Source organism: Mobula birostris, chromosome 9 (genome assembly GCF_030028105.1).
Source record: "Mobula birostris isolate sMobBir1 chromosome 9, sMobBir1.hap1, whole genome shotgun sequence".
In the NCBI taxonomy this organism is placed as follows: domain Eukaryota; kingdom Metazoa; phylum Chordata; class Chondrichthyes; order Myliobatiformes; family Myliobatidae; genus Mobula; species Mobula birostris.
The window spans coordinates 125,761,507-125,773,693 of NC_092378.1; the positions used below are offsets into that span (position 1 = coordinate 125,761,507).

General features: G+C 39.4%; 1 protein-coding gene across 1 annotated transcript in view; it reads right to left on the reverse strand.

Moving 5' to 3' along the window:
- Window positions 1-1,246: 1,246 nt before the first annotated feature.
- rgs11 (regulator of G protein signaling 11) overlaps window positions 1,247-12,187 on the reverse strand; it is a 172,504-nt gene continuing 161,563 nt past the window's right edge. Inside the window, exon 19 of the mRNA XM_072267311.1 lies at window positions 1,247-1,505. Coding sequence (XP_072123412.1) covers window positions 1,247-1,505 — 259 coding nt within the window. The remainder of the gene's footprint in view (window positions 1,506-12,187) is intronic.

Below are 12,187 nucleotides of genomic sequence, written 5' to 3' on the forward strand. Positions count from 1 at the left end.
AAGATCAAAATGACTTTAGGGGAAACTAACACAAATATTCTTAAAATCTTCTGATGACAGAGACAGACATGCATAATTAATGTTGTCAGGACTGTCTCTGAGTACACATTTACAGTAAGTAGAGAGTACACAATAGCTATTGATTGCCTATATCTGTGACCATGTTAGATATGCTGTGACAACATCAGTCTGGTCTGCCAGCTTGAACTCAAGTCACAATGGTGCAATTAACATACCATGTTGTCTAATTACTACAGCCAGTTAACACACTCCCATTGTATTAACACTTGGCTGTTGCACATGCAATCTCTTGGTCTGTGGGCCAGTATAACCTCAATTCACTGCTTTCAGTCTACAATATGAACTCAATGCTAATTGTAAGCTTTCCTGAATTTACAGTATTTATATTTACAGTAAGAACTGATGCTTGGGTCTTGCTGGAATTAATATTTACTTTATCCACGTAACTCCAGAATGCTCCCTAACGAAGGGTAACAAAGAAAATTCCAAGGGGTAGTGGAATGCTGGATTTGTCTGAATCTCATGCTGTCACACGCTGGTTAGCATCCATCTATCATCACCACATGCCCAGTCATCAAGATCCCCTTCTCAGCCTCACCAGTGTAGTCCAAAGGAAAATTTATGAAGCAATGTGTTTGGCACCAGCTTGGTTGCAGGAGCTGCCAGAAGGATGTTCAATGATGTCCAGCCACTGTAGAGGCTCCGGCTATGGGAGTAAACCCTAAGGCTGCCCACTAGGCAGTGGGGCTATTTACCCACAGCAGGGAATCTGGTTCATAAGCACCAGGGCATGTCCACACACCAGTGGGCCTGCATGCTACGTGTGCAGAGGCTAGACCTCCTTCCCATCCTCTGTTGTTCAGCAGGAGTCTGAAAGGAGTTCAGTTCCTGTGTGTCGCCAGCGAGAGGCACTACATGAGGCTTGCTGTTGGAGAGGCTATGCACTGGCAGGGAGAGACTTACACATTCAGCTCTCCTTTTTGCAAGACTGTTAGCCAGCGGTGGAAGCTGAAAGTGAGAGCAACAAGTACTACCCACTACACTACCACACTAGACGCATCACAATAACCATCTTGACACCATATAGACTGGTGAGATCCTATTTAGACTTGTGCATTTCAGAAAGGATCCAACATTAGAGAAAGGAGTAGGCAATGCTGTAGTCTTGTTCTGCTGTTCAGTAAGATTACACTGCCTGACTTGTTGACTCAATTTCATTTTCTACTCAGCTGCCAATAACTGTTGATTCATCCTGATACATTCGCCTGTGATCTGAAGTGTGGATGTACCAGAAATATGATGGCTTCCATGGCGGTTTCTCCTTCAGCTGGGAGGCTGCTGCATACTTCGCTGCTATTGTGATGTTACTAGTTGTGGATTTTGCAGTTTTGGATTTCCACTTGGCAAGTTGGGTCATAGTGAGGCTGTCATCTTCTGCCTCTAATCTGCCTTTTTTTGTCTTGTACTCTGCACTGTCTTGTTTGCTTGAATCACAGGAAATACAGGTCTATTCACTGCAGTTAATGCCAGTTCACTAGTTACTGATGCTTTCAAATATCTGCCATGATGCGGATGTGCACAGGCATTGTCCATTTAAATCAAATGGTAGTAGAATCTCCAACTGGAGTGCAGTAGGCAAGGAACACCACACATGTAAAAAAAAAGTTCAACATGACAGACCCTTAACAAACAGAAGGAAATTCAAAGACTTGATAATGAGGACAATATGATGGGCAGTTACAGACAAGCTCAGGTTCACAGTGAACAAAACCTATTACCAGACATTGAAAGCAAAGGGAAACTAGTAGAGACCTCAAAGGATTAGAAAATGACCTCTGAAGTTTAACTATTTTGCGGAGCTTTAAGTTGTGGGTTTTGAAACAATGAAAAATGTTGTAAGTTGAAAATGAAGTTTTCAGTTCCAGAGCTATCATTAAGTTAAAACCGAATGTGTTGGTTATAGTCATGCATATTGGAGAATGTGTTGAATAGAAACGGTTAAATCAATGAGTTGAATGTGTTCTAAAACATTGAAGTTCATTTCTCAGAAAAGGTGGGATGTCAAGTATTGAAATGGTAAGGTCAGTTAATGTAGTTTGACACTTGTCAAGTACAATGAAGTATGTACCAGTACAAGTACCGTTTTCCTGTCCTGGTACCACATTGTCAAATCCTCCTACTTGTCAAAAGTCTCTCTTGTGTTGAACTTTTTTACATGTGTGGCATTCCTTGCCTATTGCACTCCAGTTGGAGAATCAGTTACCACTTGATTCATATGGACAATCTCAGTATTTGTACCTGTACAACTACATTGTCCATGTAAACTACCCTTACCACCTGTTCACCTTTTGGTCTCCAGTGCCCTTTACGCCACAATACAACAACTTAGAGGAAAAAAATGGATTGAACCCACTATCCAAAATAAATATCTAATTTGAGACTCAGAAATCAAGCTGCCTGCAGTTGACCTCTTATAGAATCATGGAAGCTTGTAAAATGTGATCACGTTGTGGAATGTCACTTGATAAACCTTTGTTGTTAAGGACTACTACAAAATCTGATTGTGGCAAACTTGATCATCTTTGATCATTTAACAGCTCTTGGGCTCTTTGCAAATTTGAGAGTGACATTGTAGAGGTCCATTGTCTTTCCTCAAACATTATTTAATTTGGAGATATAGGGGCAGGCCCTTCTGGCCCAACGAGCCCCACCACCCGGCATCCCATTGGTTCTTAAAATTGGCCTTTCTCCAATTTAGAATCTCAATCCACGGAATATAACTTCTTACAATTTAGAATGACCAATTAACTTACTAACTGCTATGTCTGTAAGAGGGAACCGGAACACCAGGCAGAAACCCTTACATCCACGGGGAGGATGTACACTTGCTTTACAGACAATACCAGAATTGTACTCTGAACTTTGTCTCATGCTGTAAGAGGGTCACACTAACTACAGTGGCAACCCATTACAGTGACAACCTTACACTGCCTGGTCACTGTTGCTTCAGGTTAACTAAAATGAGAAAAAGAGGAATCACACTGTGAATTTGGACTTGGAGAGTTCAGAAACTCACTAGTTTAGAGATAGAATAGTTTGTGGAATTCCAGATGGACTCAGAGCAAGACTGCTGCGTGAAAAAGATTTGTTAAAAAATAAATTTGAATCAGCTGAGATATTTAAGGATGATTATAGGCTCTATAGGGATATGTCTTTCCTTCAGCGAGGGGGAGTGGATTAAACTTAGAGCATTGTGAAGTGAAGCCAAGGAGCATCTCCTCACAAAAGTGGAAGTGGCATCCTAGGATACTTGTCCTGATTTCTTTCTCACCATGTCAGCAAAATAGTTTGACGGGGCTCGATCAACTCAAGCATGGTGAGTAGACAAACTCGGGAAAACAATCTTCCTGGTTGAAATGCTGAGTAGTCTACTCCCATTGTTCTTGCAGTAAGATAGCTGCAGCAATTCAAAATTACATTTAAATGAGAAGTTGAAAGTATCAAGGTAAACTTCCTTGTGCTTAAAAAAATAGAATTAGATGTCATAGGTTATGATGCTAATAACATAATATTGCTTGAACTTACTAGCTAAATTTTGAAAAGGAGTGCAGCAGCACTAGTACTCTAGATTGTGGACCAATGACAATTGGTGTGTGAATTGGAGAAGATGGTGACGGTCCTATGTGATGGTGTCTTCATTCAGGGTGGATGTGGTTTCTGGTTTGGGAGGTGCTATTGAAGGAGTCCTGGTGAACTGCAGCAATGGGCTGCGTGGGTAATATATGCTACTGCAACTGTAGTTTGTGTCACGAGTACGGATGTTTAACATTGAAGGGCTATCAATCAAGCAGGTATCCTCACCTGCATGGTGCTCAGCTTCTTAGGGTACTGGTGTTGACCTTCAACTTGCTCTTGGTAAACCTGAATGACCTGTTTATGGAGAGCATTTGTTTGCAATGAACGTTCAGATCAGATGTTTGGAGGATAAACTGAATAAAGACTATAGAGCTTTGATAAACCCCATGTAGATTGTAGAGTAGTATGGCTGACTAAGCTTCAATGACAGTCCATAGATTTGCATCTTACATGGGAACCACATAACTTATGATTGTTGGATACGTTTTGCATGTGGCTAAATAATTAATTTACATTGATTTTGAGAAGTTGATTTGAAATTAAAGTCTTGGTTACTTATTTGTGATGGACTCTGTTATACTAATGGATATATTTATAATTAAATACATATAATTATTTATATATAAATATGGTAGTGTAGCAGTTCTTGTTAGCCATCATCCCTACTGAGGCGTAGGTTGCTGACAGCAGCTCACCAGAGTCCTCCGTCCTGGGCCAGTTGTTCAATTTGTCACCAGGTGTAGTCCGTCTGTGAACATCCTTCCTCTCCCAGGGATAAGGTCTTTGAATTACTGCTGGTGTCTCTGTACCTCTGGGCTTTCACGGGATGAGGTTGCTAACCCCGTGCCCAACCCTTCTCTGTTCGCAGCTGGGCTTGGGACCATGCGAGCTGAGGTTATTGTAATGGTTAGTGTGACACTGCCACAGCTCAGAGTTCAATTCTGCTGCTGTCTGTAAGGCATTTGTACATTCTCTCTCTGTTGTTATTCATTCATAATAAAGAACTTCAGTTCCCAGTGGGCAATGAGAGGGTTCACCCGGAACTGGAAGCTACGATGGTGACTGGTTTGGACGCGCGTGGTGTTGAGAGCAGTTCAGTAATAAAATGTTCTAACATAAGCCCACACCAAGTTCATCTTTATTAAGAACAAACATAACATGGTGTGAGAAGATGGTGTGAGTTCTTAACACAGAGAGTAAATGAATACTCTGTGCGACTGAGAAAGAGCGCGCGGGCATGGAAGGTGCTGGCAGTAAGTGAGGTTACGACTGAGAGAAGCTGGCTAGCAAGGTGAGAGAGCACATTGTTCCTGAAGTTCAGCCAGTCACTAGATTCTCCAAGAGAGATTCAGGTGAGAGACCGAGAGTTCCTGTCATGGATAAACTAATTCCTCCTGCAATCCTACAAGATAAAATCTGCAGATGCTGGAAATCCAAGCAACACACACAAAATGCTGAAGGAACGCAGCAGGCTAGTCAGCATCTATGGAAAAGAGTAAACCAGCAATCTAACTGATAACAGGAAAGGCTTCAAGCAGCGATCATATACTGTATATATTTAGCTGTGTGAGGGACCGATGGAAAAAGCTGGAAGTGTTCATTGTTCTGCATGTAATTGGTGAAGATGCTTTAGATATCTATAACAGCTTTCAAATTGATGAGACAGCTTTTATGTTGGACACTGTGATGACAAAATTTGAGAAGTAGTTTATTCTGGGTACAAATATCACGTTTGAGAGAAAAGATTTTGTTCCCTATGACCAGAAACAAGGAGTTAACTTCGACCAATACGCAGCTGAGCTTCACACACTGAATAAGTCCTGTGAATTTGGAGAGTTGAGAAACTCACTGGTTTAGATACAGAATAGTTTGTGGAATTCTGGATAATGGACTCAGAGAAAGACTGCTGCATGAAAAAGATTTGATGCTGTAAGAGGCTGTGATTATGTTTAGGGCGGCAGAGACCATACAAGCACAAGCTAAGGAGCTGAACAAGGCAGACCCAACTGTGCCTGCTGTGAAAACAGGGGAGCAGCAACCAAGGTAATTTCCCAAAGCAACACCAAAGCAAAGTGGAAGGCTCAAACTATAAAAGAAGTAAATGTGGAAATAGTCACATTCCAAAGACATGTTCTGCTTATGGAAGTTCCTGCAATAGTTGTGGGAAGAAGAGTCATTTTGCAAAGTGCTGTAAAGCTGGGGCTACCAAGAGAAAGGTGCACATGTTGATGAGGAAATGGAGGAAGTCATTGTAGCTTCTCTGCAGACCGCTGATGCTGGTAAAACAGAATGAATCATTCCAGTGACTGTGAATGAGACAGTAATTCCATTCAAGCTTGACACTGGAGCCCAGGTAAATCTGTTATCTATGGATGATTACAACACTCTCACAGTAAAGATCAAGATTTACACAGTGGAATTAAAACTGACAGGCTACACTGGATAGAACATTCCCATAAAAGGGGCTGTGTTGTGGCCTTCAAGCACAAGGGTCAGCACTGAAAGCACAGTTACTGATTACAGAAACGAGAGTACAGTCAATATTAGCTCTGAGTGCATGTGAAAAGCTCAACTTGGTGAAAAGAACTTTCATAGTGGCTTCACAGAACAAAGATGACCACACAGCACTCATGGAAGAGTACACAGATGTCTTTGAGGGGCTCAGATGCTTACCTGGTGCACACAAAACTATCTTAGGTGAGGCAGTGACTTCTGTTGTCCGTGCATGCAGGGAAGTTCCACTTCCACTTAGAGACAAACTTAAACAAGAACTAGCACACATGGAATGGATGAATTTCATTCAGAAAAGTGAAGAACCAACAGATTAGGTGAGCCTAGCAAAGAGTTCTGCAAAGGTAGTGAAGGGCCTCATGAAGGAAGCACAAGAAAGATGAGAGTATTTCCACAAAAGTCTAATGATTTACAGAAATGTGCCACTGCAGAATGGCCTTTTATCAGACCAAATGCTGATCGGTTGATGCATGTGCACTAACCTTCCAATGTCTGAAAACCTGTTGACACCTAAAGGAGCACACAGTCAAATTGGCTAAAGTGAAAGGGAAAGAAAAGAAGAAACAGTATCACAACAAGACCGCGGAAAGCCTACTAGCCCTGAAGTCTGGAGATCAAGTGCAAATCTGAGATCACGATTCTGGCACACGGTCCATTCAAGGATAAGTGGAAGAGGAAGTAGCTCCACATTCCAACTAGATCCAGATGGAGCAGGGAACAGCTCTGAGAAGAAATCATGTGGGTCTATGACCATGAGCTCCAACCCATAGCTGTGCCTAATCACCTGTCAGTATACCAAAGAACCCTGCATATGTAAAAAAACGAAAACATTGGTCAGAGTTCGTAGAAAGACACAAATATTAACACAGCAAATGCAAGCAATATACAAATAGCAGACCAAAAAGGATTATTAAACCACCTCAGAGACTGATTGAAAGTTGATGAGTGGATAAGTGACTGTAGTTGCTCATTATAATTGAAGTTGAAATGTTGACAAGTTGAAAATTCGAAACAGAAAAAGAAGAGACTGGCTACAGAATGTAGGTATCCTTGTTGGAAAGGATTATTATTCCTTGCAGGTTTATGAGGACATAGTATTGTTTGTTTTTCTTTCAAGAGGAATGATGTGTTATTATGTTTACATGATAAAGAACTTCAGTTCCCAATGGGCAATGTGAGGGGTTCACTCAGAACCCGAAGTTACGATGGTGACTGGATTGCGAGCAGCTCAGTAATAAAATGTTCTAACGTAAACACACGCCAAGCTTGTCTTTATTAAGAACAAGCATAACACTCTCCATGATCACATACGTTTCATTTGTGTGCTCTGATTTCCCCTCACAGTCTAGAGATGTGGTAGTAGGTTAACTGATTATTGTAAATTGTCCTGTGATTAGGCTAAATAAGTGTGGTTGCTAGGCAGCATGGCACATTGGGCTGGTAGGGCCTACTTCATGCTGCATCTCTAAATATATATATGGGTTTAGTTGCTAAGAAACTAGCCAAAGCAAAATGTACAAAGATTAGCTTTGAAACTTAGAAAAGACCAGTGATCATTCCAGATGGAACACATACTAAAAGAATTCAATTCCATTTATTTATGTTTATAAATTCTGCTGCTACAGAAATTTTATTTTATGCACAGATATGCTAGAAAAGACTCCTTTTTTCCATAGATGGTTCTGTACTGCATTACTTCATGTTTCAGAAATGTAGCATAAGCATCAGATTGCAGAGCCTATTTCTGAATTCAAATCTCTTCATGTGACTGGTAGCAGAGGGTTGCCTGTTGTAACTTCTGCACTTTGTACTTCCTATCTTGCAAAGAACAGTTTGTTGTGTTCAACAGTCTACAAGTAACATTTCTATCTATGGTTAAGTTGATTTCTGCTGACATTTTGAAAAACTACTATAGATTTATTTTGATTGCAGGAGATCAGAACCACTGACTGAATACCTACTGCATAATGACTTTATTAAACTAATTGATTGAAATTGATGACAAGCAAAATTTGTGATAATTGCAATAAAATATTAAGGAATGGTTTTATTACTTTTATTAAAGCACTGAATTTGTTGTCAATGTTTTGGATCCTGAAGTGGTATAATTTGATTTAAAAAGACTATTCCATTCAATGAAAATATGCACAGAAAATAATGCTTTAAAACAATCGATATTTCAGGCTGAGATACTTCTTCAGGACTGGAAAGGAAGCAAAAAGATGCCAGCATAAATAGGTGGGGGAAGGGGAAGGAGGATAGCAAGAAGGTGATAGGTAAAGGCAGGTGGGTAGGAAAGGTAAAGAGCTGGATAAGAAAGAATCCGATGAGATGAGTGTGGATCATAGGAGAGAAGGAAGAAGGAAAGGCACGAGGAGGAAGTGATAGGTAGATGAGGAGAAGAAGTAAGAGGCCAGACTGGGGAAAAGAAGAGAGAAGGGAGAGGGAAAAAAGGACTGGAAGGAGATATCAATGTTCATGCTATCAGGTTGGTGGCTACCTAGATTCACTATGAAGTGTTGCTCCTCCACCCTGAGTGTGGCCTCATCGTGGCAAAAGAAGAGGCTATGGATCAACATGTCAGAATGGGGAGAGGAATGAAAATAGTTGTCCACTGGGAAATTCCACTTTTGACAGATGGAGTGGAACTGTTCAACAAAGATACCCCTAACTTACTTTGGGTCTCACCAGTGTAGAGAAGGCTACAATAGACAACCCCAACAGATTCACAGGTGAAATGCTGTCTCATCAGGAAGGACTGCTTGCAGCCCTGAATGGAGGTAAGGGAGGAGGTGAATGGGCAGGTGAGGCATTTCTGTTGCTTGCAGGGATAAGTGCTGGTTGGGAGATTAGTGGAGAGGGAAGAATAGGCAAGGGAATCATGGAGGGAGCAAACACTGCAGAAAACGGAGAGTTGGGGGGGATGGTAAAGATTTGTTTGGTGGTAAGATCCTGTTAAAGATGACAGAAATTGCAAGCAAGATGTGTTGGATGCAAAGGTTCATGGGTTGTAGGTGAGGACAAGAGGAACTCTGTCTCTGTTAACGTGATAGGAAGATGGGGTGAGTGTGGATGTCCAAGAAATGGAGGAGATGCAGGTGGAGGGCAGCATCAAAGGAGGAAGGAAATCCCTGTTCTTTGAAGAAGGAGGATATCTCTCATGTCCTGGAGAGAAAAGCCTCATCCTAGGAACAGATGCAGTGGAGACAAAGGAACTGAGGAAAGGGAATAGCATTTTTACAGGTGACAGGGTAGGAAGAGGTAAGATAGAGTCAAGATAGAAGAGGTAAGAAGAGTCAAGATACCCGTGAGAATTGGTAGGTTTATGAAAGATGTCAGTAGAAAATTTGCCACCAGAGATTTTTTACTTTCCCCTCCCCTCTTATATTCCCACTCTGGCCTCTTACCTCTTCTCACCTGCCTATCACCTCACCCTGGTGACCCTCCTTCTTCCCCTTTTCCCTTGGTCCACTTTCCTCACTTACCAAATTCTTTCTTCTCCAGCCCTTTACCTTTCCCACCCAACTGGCTTTACTTATCATATTCTAGCTATCGTCCTTTCCCTACACCCATCTATTTGTTCTTGCACTTGCCCCTTCCTTTACAGTCCTGAAGAAGAGTCTCCGCCCGAAATGTTGACTGTTTATTCATTCCCATATTCGTTACCTAGCTTTGTTCCTCCAGCATTTGTGCGCAATACTCTGAATTTCCAGCATGTGCAGAATCTTTTGTGTTATTTTTTAAAAAATACTTTCAACACTAATTCTGCTTGTTCTTCCCCAGTTTTTGTTTCATGCTCTGCTTTAGTTTAACTTAGATTTGTTTTGATTTCCCAGATTTTTTTAGAGAGGGTATTAGGAAGATTCTTTAAAGAGAAATCCATTAATTTAATTTTTAAAAAAAATTTTGCAAACCACCTCAGTAATGTGGAAGGTGCTTTGATTCGATGGATTTGGAAGCTTAATGAAAGATGCAAGAGATTCATCAGCAATAGGTGGATAGGTTCATGTCTGACTGACTTTTTGCCCCATATTATGGCAAAGGATACAATGGTCTTCAACCTTGTTCAACAGTGTTGTTCTCACCTATTTAAAACTTGTGCAAGTGTTATTGAACACCAACTCCACCCAGAAATGTTACCAAAGAGCATTGGTGATTTTTCTTTCTTTATTCATCTTTTTATTAATTTAAAAAAGTACATATATGCAAATAAGAGGAGAATTATCTCAAATATCTATATTGATAACAATACATATAAAAGGTAAAATAAACATTATCAAGATCATACACAGTATTAATCTAATAGTATATAATAAAAATAAGATAACCAATTCTCCTCTTATCATTTCATAAAAAGAAATAAAAAGATAAAGAAACTTATATATATATATATATATATATATATTTTAAAAAACCCACTATTCTCTATAAAAAAAACAAAAAATCAGAAAAAAAAGGGGACTGGGCAGCCCATATTGAAAGTAAAGGCAAGAAAAGAGAGAAACTTTCTGATCAAATCCAAAGTTTCGAAAAAGTAACTGGAAGAGCAATAACTCAAACCATATGAAAATATTGAATAAAAGGTTGCCAGGTTTCTTCAAATTTAAAGGATGTATCAAATGTCTGACTTCTTATTTTCTCTAAACTTAGACAGGACGTAATGGATGAAAGCCAATAAAAAAACAGTAGGTAGATTAGAGTCCTTCCATTTAAGCAAAATGGCTCTCCTAGCCCATGAAGTTGTAAAAGCTATCATCCATTGAGCGGAAACAGGAATATATCCTGCTTCTGGTGGAATGATCCCAAAAATTGCTGTAAATAAATTTGGTTGTAGGTCCAAATTCAAGACTTTTGATAAATTTTAAGTATCTATCTTGATAGAAGACCAAAACATATGAGTTAAAGTAGCCACCTCAATGTTATATCTGTCGCAAATAGGACTAATATTGGGAAAAATACGGGCTAATTTATCCTTTGACATATGTGCCCGATGTACTACCTTGAACTGTATCAAGGAATGACGGGCACAAATAGATGAAGTATTTACCAAATGAAAAATTTTATCCCACTAATTATCTGAAAGTGACTCTCGAAATTCCAATTTTCACGCACCTTTAATTTTATCATTTGATACCTTCCGCGAATTCAAAAGCCATTTATAAATTATAGCTATCAGTCCTTTTTGAAATGGTTTAACCAGAAAAAGAGTATCTATCATATTGGGTGGATAAGCAGAGGGAAAATTTAGAAGAAAACTATGTAAAAAATTCCTAATTTGTAAATATCATTAGGTAAATCATATTTGTCCATTAACTGAGTGAAAGACATTAAACAATCCCCCATAAACAAATCTAAAAAAGTTATTATTCCTTTGGTTTTCCAAATTAAAAAAGGTCTGATCGGAAATTAATGGTTTAAAAATAATTAAGATGGATTTTACTAGAAAGAATAAAGTTATTAAACTCAAGAAATCTACGAAACTGGAACCAAATTCTTAATGTATGTTTAATAATGGGATTGAGGTCTTGACTACCAATCTTAGAAAGCAAAAAAGGAAGAGGAGCTCCCAGTAAAGAGGCCAAAGAATACCCCTTCACTGAGTTTTTCTCCAAATCCACCCATAAAGGACAGTCATGTATGTCTGAATAATGAATCCAAAATTAAATATATCAAATATTAATTGCCCAGTAATACATTCTAAAATTTGGCAAAGCTATACCACCATGCTTTTTTAATTTCCACAATAGAGGTTGACTCAATCTAGGATTTTTATTATTCCAAATATAGGACAATATCTTAGAGTCTATGCTATCAAAAAACAGTTTAGGAACAAAGGAAGGGATTGCTTGAAATACATATAAGAACTTCGGTAGCACTATCATATTAATAGCATTAATTCGACCAATTAATGATAATGTCATAGGAGACCATTTAGAAAGTATTTGTTGCGTGTATTCAATTAATGGAAGAAAGTTATATTTATACAGGTCCTTAAAATCTTTGATAATTTTAATACCAA